We start from the raw sequence: 19,344 nt of genomic DNA on the forward strand, positions 1-19,344 counted from the left end.
TTGTATTGTCCAACAACAAACTATCACTATCAATGGTGAACTCTGCAATTCTGCCAATGCTCTTCCCAACACAGGGAAAGATTCAAACAAAAAACAGGATCCAAAGCAGGCTATTGTAACTATTTAAAAAGTTCTAAAAAGTAATTCTCTCGTTCACTTTCAAAAAGAAATTAGCTTAAAAATAAGCATATGTGTGTTTCATGAGTACCAGGATATTACCAGATCTACTTCTACAATGCATTTAAATAAAATAACAAGCTTTGTGTAACAACTTTTATATGGTAAACAACAAATATTATATGGTAAAAATTACTTCATCTAGTGAATAAAGTTGGCAAAAAACCCAAACAGATATGATCTGCCTGTGAAGAAATTTAGGACAGACATTAGAAAAAGGATTTAATCATTTTAGGACTTAGCATCTAGCACAGCCCTTCACAAAAAGCAATGGAAATAATATATTCAATCAAGTACAAGAAAATAAGTAGGATTCAATCATGTAGCCTGCACATAACAACATTCTGGAGTTTCTAGTGCCCTTCTGAAGGCTGAGATTGCCTCTAATCTATTTTAGATAGATTTTTTGTTTGAACGCCACCAGGTGATGCACAATTTAGGAAGAGTAGAGACTCTCAGCATTTTTAATACCTCTGGCTATTCTGGGTGCCCAGAGATTCATGAATAAGCACACATAGAGAACTGGACAAATAAATGCAATCCCTAAGCTATGGTACTTACCTCACTGATGAGATATTTAGGAAAGAGGAGCACAAAACCAAGGTCTGTGCTTAGAGTTCAAGTTGCTCTCAAATAAACCATAAGCTAAGAAATTCAACATCAGCCAAACAGAAACCATCTAACCTTCTCTAAACCATATTTTTCAAGAGTGGCACTTGGTGCTGTGCCCTTGAGGCCATCACAGCATCCCACCACAAGAATGTGGCACCCTGCACTGAAGGACACCATTCCTGACCACCACAAAAAGTACAAAATGTTGTCTTGCATTTGAATGAGGATTCGTTCTTCCTAATGAACAGCTGAACCCTCCAGCCTGGAAGCAGCTCAAAATCTGACCAAAGCAAGGGTGTTCTGCTCTAGCACTGTGTGTGTGTGCTGTACTCAAATAAAAATCATCACAGCAGCACCCAGGGAGTCACATTAACACAGCAACTGAGAGTCAGTTATTGGTTATGTGTAAGACTGCACATAAGGCAAGGAAAAACGTGAAATAAATATTCACATCCAGGGTTTGACAAGTCAGGATGTTGGAAAAACTGCCTGGAAAATTGTCATCTATGCAATACAGCAAATTAAACATCAGAAAGTAAACAAGTGTGAATAGCAATAGGAAAGAAAATAGAAATAAATCAGTATAAAAACTAAAATAGATCTACCTACACCAGCATGAAAAATTACACCAATAAAAAGCTCAGAAGAGTTTCTGAACTATAGGTAGTTCACAAACTCTTCTGAGCCTTTTTTTTTTTGGTGTAATTTTTTCTCTGCTGCATTTAGCAAGCATTTCCTTCATCATTCTTTTTTATTTCCAGATGTCAAGAGCAATCATTTTTCATTTAGTTTGACAAGAAATTTAACCAACAATTTTCTTCACTCATTTCCTCCCAGAAACTCAAAAGGTCTTATTTTACTGAGAAAGGATATAATTATCCCATGAACAAGATGCTTTGCCTTCAGCATGTTCAGTACAGTGCTGAAGCTGAGCTGCTTTACAAATACAGTTCCTGTGCAAATGAAGTTTTATTCTTATTTCTACATGAGACAAGGCCAAGCAATATTGCTGACAGAAGCTGCATGAGGAATTCTCACATCTGTAAAACTTATGAGACATTCAAATACTCAGAGTTCACTAGAAAGAGCTTATCTTACCCATCAGATGTGACCTAAAGCAAAACTTCCTGTGCCTTTCATCTGTTTTTTTCCATCAGAACAAACATTAAGTCACAGTTTTCTGTGGCTCAAATCATTCCAATACATGCCAGAATTCCTATACTGGAATTTGAGTAACATATTCATTTTTTTTTCCTATAAAATGAAGTCCATTGATTTTATGTTGGATTTTTACCAGTTATTTTAATTTACTAGGCAGTCACAAATTCTGGAATTCTTAGAAGGCATTTTCCTCTCAGAGTTACATGTTTTATTTATACTGAATAAAACAAACATTATCTTGTTACAGAACTCAGCTTCTTGAAAATGAGACCAGACTACAGAGAAGTCTTAGAGAGCACACATTGATCAAAAATGTGCAGATTATAAATGGCATCTGCCAACTCTCAGGTTTATTTGGTTATTTTTACAGGACTGAAGACACAAAACTCAGTATGAATATTTTCAAGGAATAACCACCTCCCAAAAGCTACTACAGAAGTACAGTTCTTCTAAACTACAAATTAAGGGTTTGCTTTTTTTCTGAAAGAAAAATCTACTTACTCATGACTGGAAACCTCTTTGTATATAATCCAAGACAGGTCTTGAAGCAAGGTATCTTGTTGGAGAAGGTTTCTCAGAGGTATACATGTCCTGAAGTGGGAGGAAAATAAAAACACAAATAATTTTTTCAACTTCAAATCATTAGAATGTATGTTTATATATAAACTATCTTTCCTACTCTCTTTTCATCCTCTTTGTTAAATAAAAAAGGAAAACAGAGATGTGTTTGTTATGACTGGGGAGCTTTAGTGCTTATGGATGTATTTGGCTGTTTATCAACTCAAAATGTGCACCCTCCTGTAACAATCACATTATCAACTTGTGTATGTACTAAAAAAAAAAGTGCTATAAAATACAATGTTTGTTATCTCTTGGGAGCAGTTAAAAAGTTAAAAGTACAAGACTACAACATAGATAGAGTAACTGAAAATTCCTAAGTGGTATTTTGCTTCAGCAACCTCAGCTGGCAACACAATGCAAAAAAATTCCACTTTTTAAAACAGAAGAAATGCAATTAAGATTACTAAACAAGCACATTTGGCACTCACATCAAACATTTCCTTCTCAGAAAGAAAACCTGAATGAGCTACCATTCCTAGCAACCATAAACCTACAGTTCCAGCAATCCCTCACTGATTTCAAAAAAAGACACCCAAGTAGGGCAGATATGGATTCACTAACAACAAGCCTGGCCCTCCCTGAAGCCAAATATAGAGGATTTAATCTCCAACAATGACAGCACAGCAAGTACATTTTGAAAAATTTATTATATAATCTCCTTCCTGCTGCTAAAAAGCAAGTTTATCCAAGCCTGATTCAACAGTTAAATGAAAGAAACTTCACTCACAGCTGAGGTGAAAAGAAGAAATCCAACATATCTACTAAGCTGTACAGAGCTTTCTCCTAATACCTGCACCATTGCAGACTATCTGTAAATTAAGGAATCTTATGGGATATATTTCCTCTTTTCAAAACAAATCAGAACCTGCTGAACCTCACCACCTGTGCTAATCCAGCCAGATATCTTGTGCTAATCCAGCCAGATATCTTGTGCTGACTCAGACTTCAAGTCTCAACTCTCCTGATCTCTTCATGCTCAAAAAAAAGCAAAGTAAAATGCAAGAAGACACAAGAAGAGATTGAACTTTTCCTAAATTATGACTTCACATAACATTTACAGATCTACAGCACACAACAAAGCAGTACAAGAACTACCACAGGACATCACAAGGAGGTTCCTTTATCAACTGCTAAAACAATTTTAAAAATAAAATAACATCAAAGCCACACACACCACGAAGAAAAGAAATCCAGTTGCCAAAAGGAAGCCTTTGGTAAAGCTGCAGATCGAAAATTACAACCAACTTTTTTGCACTGAAAAAGTAACACAGGGAAGAGACTCAGAGGGGAAAGAAGGCAACTGAAAAAATCCACACACAAACATTCTAAACAAGCAGAGATGAGCACAAAGCCATGAGCTGCTACATCAGTGAGGAACAGTTTGGACTGCAGGCCCTGTCAGCTTTCCATGAATGTCTCCTAAATTAAATATTTAAGCACACACAGCCCAGTCAGAAGTGAAGTGTCTGTTCAAACATCTCATTAGAACTTATCAGCTCCCTCTTGATTACTGGTGTCAAAATTAGCAAATATAACTCCCAGGACATTTAATTATTTACTGGGCCAATAACACCTGTAATGTTAAGAACATCAAATGGATCAGACATCCCTCAAACCAGGTCCAAAGCACTTCTGACCAGTTTCACACCAGCTTGGGGCCCAAATCCTTCTTGAATCTTATCCATAATCAACTGGAAGACCAGAGCCTCCCATTCAACCTGATTTTCCAAAGGCATTATCTCACCCTAGTTTTGTAAACACAAACAATACTCTGCCTCTGAGCCGTGGTGTTACATGACATTTTATTGTGTGTACGTACAGGAAAAGGCTGTTCATTAGGAAAAAACAAAACAGCAGCTCTGAAAACCACTCAAGGCTAATAATAGCTTAATTATGCACCCTCATGGCTTATAAAAACCTTGTCACGTCAGGCTGAGGAAATGAGGTGGGGATGGCACAGAGGCTCTGCTCCACCTGAGTGTGTGAAAAGTGGAGGCTCCAGTGCACCAGAGCGACCTGACCTCCAACCCCAGCCTCAACTGCTGCTCCTCTGCTGCCTCCAGTGCCTAAATATTCTGTTTAGCACTGCTAGCATCTGTTTAGCACACAATGCAGACTTCTGGGAAATTCAGCTGTTGTTCTCTGAAATAATGCTATGTGTGATTTATATAATTTCCCTTGTAAATAACTTTTTTTTAAAAAGGAAAATTTGGTCTTTCATCTGTAATTTTGAGTACAGCAATAGCAAGCAGTGTTGAAAGTCAACACCACCAAATAGCAGATAGTCCCTGTTCTCTATTGCATTGCAACAGCAACACCTTCACCTAGGGATGTACATTAGAAACTGAACTGCTTTCACTTTGCTTTGTTCTCTATTGCATTGCAACAGCAACACCTTTACCAAGGGATGTGTGTTGGAAATTTAGAAACTGAACTGTTTTCACTTTGCTTTGTTCTCTATTGCATTGCAACAGCAACACCTTCACCTAGGGATGTACATTAGAAACTAAACTGTTTTCACTTTGCTTTTTTCTCTATTGCATTGCAACAGCAACACCTTTACCTAGGGATGTACACTTGTGGGCTGCAGCTGTGAGTTTTTGGAGTGATGCTGTGCCACAGCCATGCTTGTGGCCAGGCTGCTCTGCAGACCCTGCTTGCCTTGGGAGCTTCAGTGCAGTTACAGCTCATGGTATTTGATATCTGGTTGCAAAAACTAGACAAGCTTTTAGCTTCCTCTCTTCCCCAGTTGCATCAAATTACTGTAAGAATGTTTGAGGGATGTCATGGTCTTGAAGGATCTACCCAGTGAGGTGGTGGAGTCATCATCCCTCAAAGAGTTCAAAAAAAGACTGGATGTGGCACTTGCTGCCATGATCTAGTTGAATTGTTAGAACATGGGTTGGACTTGATGATCTTACAGGTCTCTTCCAGCCTTGAATTTCTGTGATTCTGTGATTAGAAACTGAACTGTTTTCACTTTGCTTTGTTCTCTATTGCATTCCAACAGCAACACCTTTACCAAGGTATGTACATTAGAAACTAAACTGCTTTCACTTTGCTTTGTTCTCTATTGCATTCCAATAGCAACACCTTTACCAAGGGATGTGTGTTAGAAATTTGGAAACTGAACTGTTTTCACTTTGCTTTCTCATCAAATCTGATTTATTTCAATGCCTGTAGAGTTCTCTCCTGTACAGAAATACTGCCAACTAGTACAAAACAGAAATAAAGACTTACTTGCTCAGTGTCTTTCTGGAAGACACCATCTTGGGAAAACGTTTAATCCAGAACAGTGCCTGACACTCTCTCTGCTTTCCCTTGCAATCAACAAGGCTATGATAAAAATAAAAAATAAAAAACCAAACCACCAACCCACCCACACATACCCTTGATCTTTGTCTTTTCCTCAAGAGCTAACCCCTGTATTCCACCTCATGTTTCCTCAGTGACACACCTGTACTCTCTCACTCCTGGGAGGATCACCTCCAGGGGCTGTGACACTGCTGGCACTGAGACTGGACAGGAATTTAACCTGCAGTGAGCAAAGCTCTTTGCAACTTCACATTCACTCACAGTACATTCAATTACCTGTTTCCATAGCTGGTGCCAGGTCTCTTTTTCACCCAATACTCTGTTTCAGGATAATTAGCAGGAGCCAGATTGCCAGCAAATTACAGCATATTGTACTTCTGTGCAGTATGATTCCACCCAGAGATTTTCCTTTCAGATGGCAATTAAAGATTCAGGTCTAGCCTGCGTGTGTTGCTGCAGGATCTGTTTAAGTTAGATACTAAGGAGTTAACACTAAGAATTTATTCCCCCAGTTCCCAGGAACCAGCAATCACAGGAGCAGCATGCAACTGCCCTGCTTAAACACACCAAGACAGAACAGCCCAAGGAGAGCCTGCCTTGCACAAATCAGTGTTTTACTGTCATTTACTGTCTTCTTTAAACCAAACATTATGGCCCCTCACAGAAAACAGACAGATTTCAGAAGCACTATGTTTTGGAGTTGCACAGATAGCTGGCTGGCAAAACATTAAGTCTGAAATTGGTGGTTTCTGTGCTGTGTAATCAGAGGGCAGAGGAACAGCTGGTTAAAAGGCAGTTCTACTAAATACTTATTTTACACTGCATCTCAGCTGAACTAACTTTTAAGTTATAATCAGAAACAACAAAAGTTTAAAAGGACTAAAACTAAGTCACTTCAGAGCACAGTTATTAAAAAGAACAGAACAAAAATGCCTAATGTAGCACCAAGCCTCTAATTACCGCAGCTCAGTCAAATGCCCGAGACAGCACAAATGCGCAACTCACAACAAAGTGCAATTGCTACAGTTTCAGAACCTCCACAGAATCACTGAGTGGCCCCAGATGAGGAAGCACATGGAAGCACAAATGAAACAAGCCCAACGACACACCCTCCTTTGTTCATAGCAAGAATATTTACACTACAAAGCGTTGAGGCAAATCGCCTTTGGTTTCAGGCACTGCTGATTGGCCGCTGTGTTTGATACACACACGCCTGGCAGAGCTGGACTTTCGACTGTCACACAGCAGCTCTAGATTGCAGGGCGCGCAGCAAGCTAAAAAACCATAGAAAACAAGTATTCAATATAATTATCCTAACTGAAATGGTCCTCCACAGGATGCATTCGTTGTGAACAGGGCAGATGCGGATTTGTTTTCACTCCAGTGTAAGTCAGTGAGACTGAAAAGCAGCTTCCCTCACAGGCAGTTTTCAGTGCAGCTGCCTCCTCCAAGCAGCAAACGGCACAAAGAAAGTTATTCTCGAGCATATGCGGGTGAACAACTGGTACAGGAGTTTGGAGACAGTGACTTTTCAGTCACCACTTGACTCTGGTTCAGCTGGCAGCTCAGTGCCTTCGGTGGTTTTCTACAGGCAGCCACGCACGCCACAGAAAGAACCTGAAACACCTGATAAATAATTGGCTCTTTGCAGGCAGTCCCAGCGGAGACCGAGGGCTGGGAGAGGGCCATGGAGAGCCAGGGCTGAGCACAGCGTGGGGGACGCCCTCTGTCCCAGCCCACCGCTGCCAGCCGGGCACTTCCCACCGCATACCTGAACTATTACAACAAGCGGAGGAGGGAGCAGGTACAGAGAGAGCAGCGGTGCCAGAAAGTCACATTAAAGGGTTCAGCCATCGAAATCCTCCCTACTCCAGACTAGGGCGGCACTGTCGCCTCCCACATGGCCAGAAGAGGGGAGGCTCAAGGAGGCCCCAAGTGTCGGACGGACCTACAGCCGTGCCTCCCTCAAGCACACACCCACAGGCACAGCCCCCAGCCGCGCTCTGACTGCGGCCCCTCACGCCGCCACACCTCACTCCAACCTCACAACGGGACCAGGGGCATCTCCACAGGGCTTCCCCCGGGCTCCCCCAGCATTCCCGGCTCCGCCGCGTCCCGCAGCCCCCCACGCGCCGCCCCCTCCCCAGCAGAAAGAGCCTCCAAAAACACACACAAACACCCCTCCGCTGGGAATGGAACAGTCCCAGCACCCCAGTACCCTGCAGGAGCCGGCTCCCGCCACTTCCACCTCTCCGGCCTCGCGGGGGGTGCGCCCCCCCCCGGGGGAGGATGGTAGCGCCCGCCTCCCCTCAGCCGGGAGGAACCCGCCCGTCTCAATGGAGGGTCCGGCGCGGCACCTCCACACACACACGCGGCTTCCCCCCCCACCCAGCACCCCCGCAATGGACGGGTCCAGCCGGCCATCCCGGGGCCGCACAATGGCCGGAGCAAAGTCGCGGCTTGTCCCTACCTTTGCTCGGCTTCCTCCTCTTCCCGGGGCCTCCCTCCGCCGCCTTCCCCAGCGGCGCGTCCCTGCTCGCTGCCCCGGGACCGGCAGCCTCCGACCAGGAAGTGCCCCGATGTGACACCGCCGCTATGGAAACCCTCCCCGCCCCCGCCCCTCCCACAGGGCTGACCCGCCGCCGCCGCCATCTTGGGCTGGGGACGAGGCGCCTGCCCGGGGCCGGGAGCGGCTGTGGGGAGAAGGTGGGAAAAGGACAAAACAGGCAGGCTGCCCTCAGAAACTCCTTGGCTGTGCTGCATCAGCTGCCAAGGCTCCCAGTATGGACACCCATTGTCCTCTGTCCAGTTCTGGGCTCCTTAGTGTGACACCAAAAACATGGGGATAAATCAAACTCCCGAACTCTTTATTTTATAGTATTGGGGGGTAGGTGTTACTATAGATAACTCCAGCCTTATGCACTCCAATTCCAAAACTTTTCACTCACACATTTTCAGCAAACGAATTACTGTTCATTGGTTCGGAATTACATAACTCTCTTCATTAATTACTACTCTATTAGTTATTGGTTTCTTGCTTCTAGTGCTAATTAGTCCATATTCTTCAGCCTTTTTATCAATTTTCCCTGATAGAGTCTACAGTGTTAGGCTGTAATGTCTCTGTTAGTTACTTCTGGTTACTCCAATATGTCATTGGACAGCCACAAATTTTGGATCCTTGGTGTCCAGCTTTCATTGAAGTTTATCAGGGTTAGTCTAGCTAAACTGAAAAGTTTCAGTGATCTAACAATACGTGTCAAAAGAAACTTAGCAACGTGCTGGCTGAAGTGGAAAATTGCACTGCTTGAGACTAATACACTGCTTTTGATTAATTAAAACAATTACTTTAAAAATTATTTAGGAAAGTGGTATAATTTCCAACAATTCCTCCTTTTGGAAGTGATTTTAATTACTTCTTTTAAGATTATTTCCACTTAAATCACTGAATATTTGGCAAGACTTACTGTGACCGACAGTGCAGCACTGGATGGCAATGAAGCCAAGGAACTGGGATCCCTGTCCTGGCATGTGGGTATTGGCCAGAGGATCAGGAAAAGACCAGGAATTCCCAACTCTTGTTAAGTGTGAGGGAGAAATACCTTTTCAAGGAAGATTTTCAGAGTGCCAAGACAAGTGGAACACTTGGAAAGTACCTGGTGCCTGAGAGAATTGGCTGTGCTGGAGATAATCTTTCCAGATAACAAGCAATTCCCTAATAATCCAGACAGCATGCAGTGTACACAAAACATGTTGCCATATGCCAAGTCATTGGGAGTGTTGGCATGGAAGGAGGGAGGAGAAGAACAAGTGGGCATTCTGGTTTGGCAGACTGCAGACACATGAAGAAACTATCTCCCATTATGGCCCTACATGGAAAGACTGACGGAGGATTTCTGGAATTTTAAGAGAGGCAATTAAAGAGAGTCACCAAAAACTTTTAGAGGAGCTTAAAGAGGAAATTTTCCATGCCCTACCAGACCAGAGTCTCTGCTATTAGAAGGGAGAGAGGGGACACCCCACTAGGTAACCTGTGGTTTTACCTGCATGGAGAAGACATGAGGAGCTGGGAGGGAAAACCCAGCTCTGCCCTAGCAGCAGGGGTATGTGAGTTGAGAAGAGGAATTTGACTCCCACAGGAAGCTTTTAAAGCATAAATGCTGCTCCAGTTGCCCATGGCAAGCCCCTAGGCACAGCAGCAGGGATGATGTTATGTCCAAACCTCTCCAGGCCAGAAGGACAGGGATCACTCATGCAGCTGGCAAATCAGGTACAGTTCCTGCTGCTCGATGTGTAAGGAGATCAGGAACCTGGAAAACAAGCAGAATTTGGAAATGGAGATGGATAGAGCACAGCTTCACATCATAGAATGGAAGTGGAGAAGTGTAAGGTGTGTAAGAAGGTCAGGAACCTGGAAAACAAGAATTTGGAAATGGAGATGGATAGAGCACAGCTTCACAGAATGGAAGTGGAGACCTCTCCTGTTCCTCCTGCAGTAGGGGACATCCCAGTCCTGGATGGGGGCAGATGATGACCCCAAACTCTCTCTGTGCTCCCCAAGGCATGAGAGAGGCTTCCCAAAGCATCCCAGCAGCACAGTTCCCAGCCAGGCCCTGCCCTCCATGCCCTAGCCAAGGGAAGCAAAGGAAGAGAAAACATTTAATTGTTCCTTCTTTCTGCAAGAGAAGTTCTTTTTGGAGTCTTTGGGACCACGCAGCAGGGGAACATCATGACTTTAACATGAAGGAGCTGGGCACAACTCCAGGGCTACACCTGCAGCCAAGTGAGGGGAGGCGAGTCCCTGGTGCCTGTGGGGAACAGAGAGATCTGAGGGTACCAGAGCTCTGAGGGGGCATCCCACGTGCTGGGTAAGGCACCCACTTAGTGCCATGTGCCTCTGAGTAACAACTCCAGGCCCTGGAGCTGTACAAAAGGTGCAGAATGAGGGATCAATGTTACAACCAGGAGTAAATGTGCAATATGATTAATAAATTAATCTCATTTTCTTTAATAAACACAGATCAGACAGAACTCGGTACAATTTACAGCAGAGCCAGAGTGATTAAATGCTTTACCAATCTCTTCAGGAAGACCACAAGGCATTTTTTTTATAGATAAAAGTGGCCCTGGCCCTTCTTTATTCCCAAAAAAGCTGCTCCAGAACTTCAGTATGTTATAAGCTGAAATGCACTCAGCTGCTGTACCACCTGCTGGGTTTGCTGTTGTTTATTTCCCCAAAATGAAAGTGGTGGGTTTGAGGTGTTATTTCCAGCCCATCCCTTGCCTGATCGTTGCCATTTCCAGGAGCTCTGCAGAGCTGATTTAGGCAGAGGTTTGCCTGTACACCCAGGAGCAGCAGCCCAGATGGAGATGGGGCTGTGGTAAAAGCAGGAGTCAGGTGGGACTCTGAGTAGGAGGGTTTGCCCTTTGCTTCACTGTTTCTGGCTGCCTAAAGGACTGTTTTCCTTTTGGTTGGGATTGTTCACTTTGCCCTCAGCCAGTCCCATTGGCCACAGGCTCTGCTGGTTTGTTGAGCTTCAGGTTTCACCCATTCAGGCCTCTCTTCCTGCTTTTGGTAGCTCCTGCCACGGGAACCAGGCTTGAATGTGTGCAGTGCTTGCTGCCTGATGAAAGGGACTATTTCTGTCCCCTCTGTCTGTCAAGACAGATTTTCTTAATTCTCTTTTCTTTTTTCCCAAATTTTCTGTCTCCTCTAGCATTTCCTTGCCTTTCCCCATTCACCTCCTTCTGTCTTATTCTGTTACTTCAATATTCTCTCATGTCTTTTTCTCCTTTTATATGTTGATTTAACTTTCAAGATTCTTTATCTATGAAAACTACACAAAGAACAACATTTAATACACTTACACAACACAAAACCCCTTTTTAAAGGTCTCCTTAATACCAAGGAGTTTTTCAGTGCACTGAGAAACATCACAACAGCAAAAACATGTCACTTACCTGTGTCTTCTATGTTACAGAACTTCCCAGAGATCCTTTTCTACACTGAGTACATAGACAGTGCACAATTGGCTGTGCCCAACAAATGCAAAACTCAGAATGCCTGGCTGAAGAAAATGTGTGGCTGTACCTAAACTGAAGCACAGGATGGCCTTTAAAACATGAATTGGGATATTTGCCTGAACCTGAGTTTTAGATTCTTGCTAACAGGATGTCATCCTGCTCCCACAGCAGAAGGCAAAGGGATTTGGGGGAAAAGAGAGAAAAGCTATAAACAAATCATACAGCTTTCAAATCAAGGAAAAGTAAAACATAAAACAGAGGAAGAAAAAGAAGAGATAAGACAGAAGATTAGGTTTTATTGGCAGTGATGCACAACAAAACAAAATGTCAGCTTCATCTTTTGTGTGCCTTATTGTGATTTTCCAGGGGAGTTGCTGAAAGATATATTCTTGTAAAATGCAGATGTGATGTAGAGTTCCAGTAAGACAAGGAACCAGGAATCTCATGACAGTATTTATAGAGGCAGCATTCAGAGCACAGTCACTATTAAAGTTTATTATCACTCACTCATAACTACCAGAATGTCAAAAGCAACTCAAAGTTAACAGAAATAGAATCATTTCTTAGACAGCAACAAATCTAAAAGCCTCAAAGGGAATCATTTTCATCAAGTTACAAGTGAATGAAAACAAGAGCCTGTAATAAAATGTGTCAATACTCTGTGCTGCCCTAGTGGATCCTGAAAAAGTGTAATTACTTGTCTAATGTAGCACAAAAGTTACATCTTTATGACCTTTTCCATTTGCTGCTGAAACCAGCAGAAAGACAAATGTGAATGATAAATATTCAGTTCATTCAGGTAAAGCTCCTTGTGAAAGATCAAAATCATTTTTTCCAGCAATGTGATATTCAGAGTCTTTTCCCAGCTCCGCTGAATGTAGAATTTATGTAGCACAACGTGAAGGGGGGGATGCGAGTTGGGCTTTGCATTTGAGCACATTCTGCCCCCTCTGCCTTGAGCCATCTGTGTTGGGTCAGCCTCCTGTTCGGGGTAAAGCAGCGTGAAGGTTTCCTGCAGAAGGAGCTTGCCAGGGAAGTGGAAGTCCTGTCTCACTTATCCTCTCCCTAACTGAGCCCATATGGCAACCGTAGAGTGAAACAAGGCAACGAGAGGGTGGGCACGCTCTCCCAAGCTGTTTCACACCCATAAGGAACAGAGTTTGTTCCCCAGGCTGCTCAGACACAGGGACATGAGGTTACTCAGGTCCTGGCTGGTGAAGAAGGGGTGCTCACAGATCTGGCTGAGGCTGATGTTTACAGCAGGTACCCCGTTTCATCCTGCAGGGAAGCCAAGGTCCCTGCACACAGCCACCATCACTAATAAAGGCACCCCTCACCTTTGGCAAATAAAGCCAGCTTGAGACTGTAAAGCAGGATGAAGCTTCCCAAAGTTTCAGCAAATACCTCTGAAGTGTAAACATGCTTTATCCTTTTTATGCAAGGAAGAGCTTTCTGAAAGGTGAGGCATCAACTACCAAATAACAGCCTGTTTTCCTCAAAGTTTCCTTACAATCCAGTAATTCACTATCACATCCAGAGACATTTCCCCTTTGGTAACCTCAAGATAATAAGCAGGATTCAATCTGACCACACTCCAGATCGATCAACATCATGAAAGGTGGATTTTCTTAAATACTGGGTTGAGGGGAAAGTGAATTTGTGCAAGGACACACATACCTTGAGATATATGAGCCAATCGGCTTAAAATGTTGTTTTGCCCTGACCTGACAAGACTTGCTGTCTGGCAATGCATAATCCCTTTTAATGTACTCCAGGGAAGGTGATGGCTCTCTGAAAACCCTTCTGAACTGCAGTTTATCTCAGTGGCTGACACCTGAATAGAAACCACTCAGCTCTGTGGAAGCCTGGGACAAGCAGGAATGAATAGGAGCCCATGTTGATTCAGGAGACGAATGGATAAGGAAAGACTCTGAATCAACTTGCTATAGATTTTGTGCAGGGGTTTATACAATTGTGTGTGGAGGATTTTGAAGTGGACACTGCCCATGGAGACACCTTTTTCACTGAATAAAGCCATGAAGCTTTGTCCTGCACATCAGCATGTTTTCCTAAGAGCCTGCTGCTCTTATTCATCTCCGTCAGAGTGATTTCAAGTTGTGCATTTAAGACTCAAGTAAGCTCCTTTGCAAACACTCTTGAGAATAGGATCAAAATGGGAAGAGATTACATGTAATCTAATTATGTTAGGTTCCATTTGAAATCCTTCAGTGTAAAAATTAAAAGAATACGACACAGCTCTGCATTATGCTGCAGATCACATGGAAGTGACATGAGCATGTGGAACTGAGGCAACATGGGAGAAAATGCCATGTGTTGGGTATACAGCAATGTTTGCTGTAAATAATCTAAACCTCAGGACTAGAATGGTTTGGTGAACTAAAAATAAATTCTAAGAACTTTATGCCCTCTGTGATTAATGTGGCATTGACCTTTGCCTTTCATTGTCTGGCCACAACTTATATGAAAAAGCTGGTGATCAGAAGTTCTATATCAAACAATCAACACCAAGCATGACACTTGTCAGCAAGGTTGTGTGGAGCAGCACTGACCCTGAGGATTGACACCTGCTATGGGACAGACAGTGAATTCCTGCTGCTGAGTGCTCTGTACCTTTGCACCATAACATTCACCTCTGGTAAGAGCTGTAAGAACATTCATGGTCACTAGAGATTGTTTTGAGAAATTCTTCATTTTCACAGTCTTTCAAAATCAAACAAGTGAATTAAATTAACAGCTGTAGGATAAGAAGCAGTGGTTTCACTGAAATTGCACCACCTTGTGATCTACACTGAATCAGGCCTCAAATTGTGTATTGAAAGTCTGATATTCATGAGTGCTCCAAATGTGCTTGGAGAGAAGACCTAGAGACCCTGAGGTCTCATTCCCCTCATGCACTGAGTGCTGCAGGTGATCTGGGGGAGGCTCAGGTGTGGTACTTCCCCTCTGTATCACCTCTAATGCTCCCAATCCACATAGGATCCAATTTAGACCTGGAATAAGTTTAGTTTGTTGCTTAGTTTTTGGGATAGGTCAGTCCTTCCTAGACTTGAGCTTAAGCACTACTCAACTTCATGAACTGTTCTGTGAGATTCCTCAAAACTTGGATTGTAGAAAGTTCTTCAGAATGTCTTGTCCAGTTCTATTTCCTTATTCAGAGTTATGTCAGAGCTGGATTCAAAAAAACAGGTTCATTTCTCCTTTTCAATTCGGTCTATGAGCTTAAGAAGTTTCTATAAAATCCCCCTAAGAAAGAAAAAGATTTCTCTTCAGATTTTCCTCTGATTCTAGAAAATGGATCAAGGTGGAAAAATCAGACATGCATTTTGCCCTCCACCACAGCACTCAGGTTCTAATTCCATCTAAGTACAGATCATTTGCCAGGGCTATTTCTAGCCCAGTTCCAGACATTTGGGCACATCTTGATCTCATGTTGTACTCTGGGTCTGATCACAGAACAGCAGCAGGGGAATCCTCATGTTATGGGCTCTATAACCAAAAGAAACAAATACAGTTAAAACAATGAAATAAGTTCTGTACCACTTGCTGGCCAGATGGTATTGTGAATTGTTATAATTCATCAGCAAAACAGAGGAAGGAAGTGTTTTAAAGCAAGATTATATTATTTTCCTTGAGTTCTTATTATGAAATCTTCCTGAGGTGAACTTTGAAAACTTGAAAACCCTTCCAGAGGGAATGAATGGAACAGGGCAAACTGGAGACTTGCTGGGGAGTACTTAAATACAAGGGAAAAGAACATTATGCCAGTGAAATAAAAGAAGAATTCATTATCAAGCTTTCAGTTTGGGAAGACAAGTGAAGAAAAATACAAGTGATAAAAAAAGAAAAAAAAAGTACATAAAAATATATGGTGTTTCTGTCCTCTTAATAGTTCTAGATTGGAAAGCACCCAGGTCTTCCCTCCCACTGAAGGGAAATAAGCCTGAAAGCTGAGAAAGCAGATAAGGCCAGGAGTGACATATTCACTATATAGGGAGGCTGCAATATTTAGCAAATTACTGCCAGCAAAGTGCCTTGAGATCCTTAAGAAAAAATGCTAAGAAAAATACATTTTCTTCTTGCTGTCATTTAAGAAACAAAATACATTTGAAAACCATGAGAAAAAAAATGTGTCTTAAATGAAAACGACCCATGACCATTAAGTTCACTCTAGTCAAATAAAACACATCCTGTTTTTGTAACTTTTTTATACAAAGGAGATCCTGGACTGTATAGACTCTTTCCAGCCAAGGATTTGACCCATAGTTGAATTTTTATTAGAAACACAGGAGGAGGTAATGGAAAATACAGGGCTGCTGCTGCTTCAGTTAAGATAAAGGGTAAAATCTGAATTTGGGAAAATGCAGAAAATGGAGTAAGTTCATTGTACTGTCTCTCAACTAAAATTAGTTGGTACAAAGAGTTTAGAAATCCTCTGGCAGGGCAAACGTAGCTACAGTATCAGTTAATTAAATGACACAAAATGCATCACCTAAAATACATCCTAGACTTTCCACACAGTCAGGAAAATCTGTCACACAAGCTGCATCAGCCTTTTCTTGATAATTTTGTTCTGAAACAGCTGCACTGAGATAGAAAAGGACAATCATGTTGTGTCCTGCATCTGTCACCCCCAGGTCTTTTCCAGGGGAAGAAGGAATTGTTGGCCACACCCTCACACCCTTATTGCCCATAAATATTTTTTTCTTCTTGTCTAGACTTTGTGGGAGAGCTGGGAAAAGCCTGGTATGTGCAGAGGCTGCAGGCAAGCCATAGACAAACAGGTGTAATCTAAGCAGTGCTTTTGTGAGGCTGCTTCTCCTGAGTTCTGAACTCTGTTCTGCAGCCTGGTTCCTGGGTGGATGGATCTCACTTGGGTGGGATGGATCTCACTTAACCTTAGATTAAAGTCCTTATGTCACAGAGTATGTGCCTGTGTGCAAACCAGGTGTCATGGCTCCCATTCTGAGGGCTGGAGGGCACTCAAAGGGTTTGAGGGCATGAGGCAGCCATTTCACAGCCCTTACAGGTGGCTGCATTGATGGCACCCTAAGCCCCACTCCCCACACGTTCATTGCTTACCTGGGGAATTGCTCCCTAAGTCCTTGCTGAGCTCTGATCCCCACTGAGTGAGTCTGGAGCCTTCTCAAGCCCCAGCCCTGGTGCCTCCTGGCCCTGCCAGAGCTTCCACAGCCACCTCCCAGGTCAGCACCTACGTGCAGACACCTAAATTTAGGAGTCTTAATCTGTGTGCTGAGGCTCACCTTTACATTAGGTAAATGAATCTGCTTCCAGACAACTTGGTAGAAACACAGGTTTAAAATCCAGATTTGAATGACTTTGATGAAGTAAATGGAGAGAAATAAAGTGTTTGGAAAATATAATCTGAAGTGCTGAGAGCTGAGTATAAACCAGTACAAGAACCAAACAGGAATCTGCTCTGTGTGGTATCTAGTCTTTAAATATACTCTTACCTCCTACTCAGCTGTTCAGGTGCCAGAACAGGATCTGCATTTGTAGAAAAAGATCCATCTCATTAGTCCTTTTCATGATTATAAGGTCGTTATCTATTTCTGAATAGAAAAAAACACCCTTTGTCATTGCTCATCCATACTGAAAAGAAAGTGTTTACATTAAAACTGAAAGATTCTTGGTATTTTTGTTGCAAATAGGAATTAAGGGTTTACAGGTTTTAGTGTTTTCAGCTGGTAGCATTGCATGTCCATGTGTTAAACACTTGGCATTTATACAGAGCACAAACACCAGACTGTATTTTTGCCAGAGATGGTCCATGTAATGGAATATTTTCAATGCTTATTAAAGCATTCTCATGCAATGACAATGAGTGTCACACAAATACATTGCAATCAGGCAGCACTCCAAATCTGCTCCTGTGTTCACATTGGATACTGCTGATAATTATCCTCTTCCCAATCATATTATCATAGAAAACTGAGCTGGAAGAGCCACCGAGATGGGCTCATCCACTGCACTCTCCTGCCCCCAGCTGCATCAACTACAACTAAAGTTTTTAAGTAAGTACATTTTTTAAAAATGCGTTAAAATAATCCTTTGTTCCTTATGGTTTTTATTGCAGGATTGGACATTGCTTGATTTCCTTTTGGGGGATGGGAATTGGATCAAAGAAATAGGTCAAAAAAACCTCCACACTTTTTGGTATATTTGTAATCTTGGACAGAATGCAGCTACAAATTACCTGCACATACAAAGAAAGGAGACTGGCTTTTTTGTTCCAGCTGTCATGTTTGGGCATAATTGGAAAGGGAACAGTAAAACTTGAGGATATAGAGAATTATTCTTCATCCAAAGCCCACCTCTTCCTACAAAGAGTAGTAAAGACTTCTAATGATAATAACAGGCATCCAAAAGCCAGAAATTATTTCTGAGTAATATCAAGTCATGCAGGTCTAATAACAGGAACAGAACCAAATTACCCTCTTGCATGCCTGTTAGTCTTTTTTTACAAATGACTGGAAGCTGTAGGTGTGCAGCTGAGCAGGATGTAGTTCAGAGCCTGCAACATTCCTCATAACTGAACCCCTTCCCATGGTGAATCAGTGTGAAGCTATAAAAAGAAAAGGGGGATTCCTCAAGAAGAATTCTAATCCCTGCTTGAGCAGATGGAAGAACTGACAGAGAGCTCAGTGTGTTACAGAACTCCCTCAGCACAGGTCACATCCTGAGGAGGCCTAGAGCTGATATAGTGAAGAAACAAGGGGGTATCAAAACATCTCATCAATGAAGCTGTGAGCAGCCAGATCTCATTTCAAACCAGCACTAGAGTTTCTCCAGTTTAGCATGTGGATCCCCACCTTTGGTTCATAAACTTGAGATCTGGATATAATAATATTATAATGGATATAATAATAATAATTATCTGGATATAATAATAATAATATTGCAAGTATCCCTCTGTGTACTCTGTGTTTCATTCCATAAATCTGCTTTAAAAGGAAGTTCAGGGAAAAAAAAGAGAAAAGAAATTAAATATAGATGCTCTGGCACACACCTATACTGAGAACAATCCCCATTTCTGGGGGAACCAGCTCTCAGATTGGGGAGAAGCAAGCCCAGAGAGCAGCTGTCAAGGCAGGAGTGACAGCCACCCCCAGAGCCACTCTGCAGTGCTGGCTCAACATTCACCCACGTTCACTGCTTGTTTGTTCCAGCCCCTGTGCTCAAAATCTCTTACATCAGCTGCATTCCACTCCTGGGGCTGTTACTCCAACAATCCTCTCTTCAGTGTCTCCTCTCCTTTCTCTTTCTGTTTGTATTCTCAAACCAACTCTAACATCACCAAGGTACTACGTGCTTGCTCTCAAATTACAACCTTCACTTTATAAACATATTCAGCTGCTTTTCTCCAGCTCTGAGCTTTTTTGGAGCAGAGAGTACAGT

The 19,344-nt window shown here is 42.6% G+C and overlaps 1 protein-coding gene across 1 annotated transcript in view; it reads right to left on the reverse strand.

Moving 5' to 3' along the window:
- The window catches only part of USP6NL (USP6 N-terminal like), a 115,672-nt gene extending 107,224 nt beyond the window's left edge, over positions 1-8,448 (reverse strand). Inside the window, exons 1-2 of the mRNA XM_063153719.1 lie at positions 8,357-8,448; positions 2,452-2,541 (exon numbers count right to left, since the gene is read on the reverse strand). Coding sequence (XP_063009789.1) covers positions 2,452-2,455 — 4 coding nt within the window. The 5' untranslated portion in view covers positions 2,456-2,541; positions 8,357-8,448. The remainder of the gene's footprint in view (positions 1-2,451; positions 2,542-8,356) is intronic.
- Between the last annotated feature and the right edge of the window lie 10,896 nt (positions 8,449-19,344).

The sequence above is a fragment of the Melospiza melodia genome, chromosome 4 (assembly GCF_035770615.1).
Source record: "Melospiza melodia melodia isolate bMelMel2 chromosome 4, bMelMel2.pri, whole genome shotgun sequence".
NCBI classification, from domain to species: Eukaryota; Metazoa; Chordata; class Aves; order Passeriformes; family Passerellidae; genus Melospiza; species Melospiza melodia.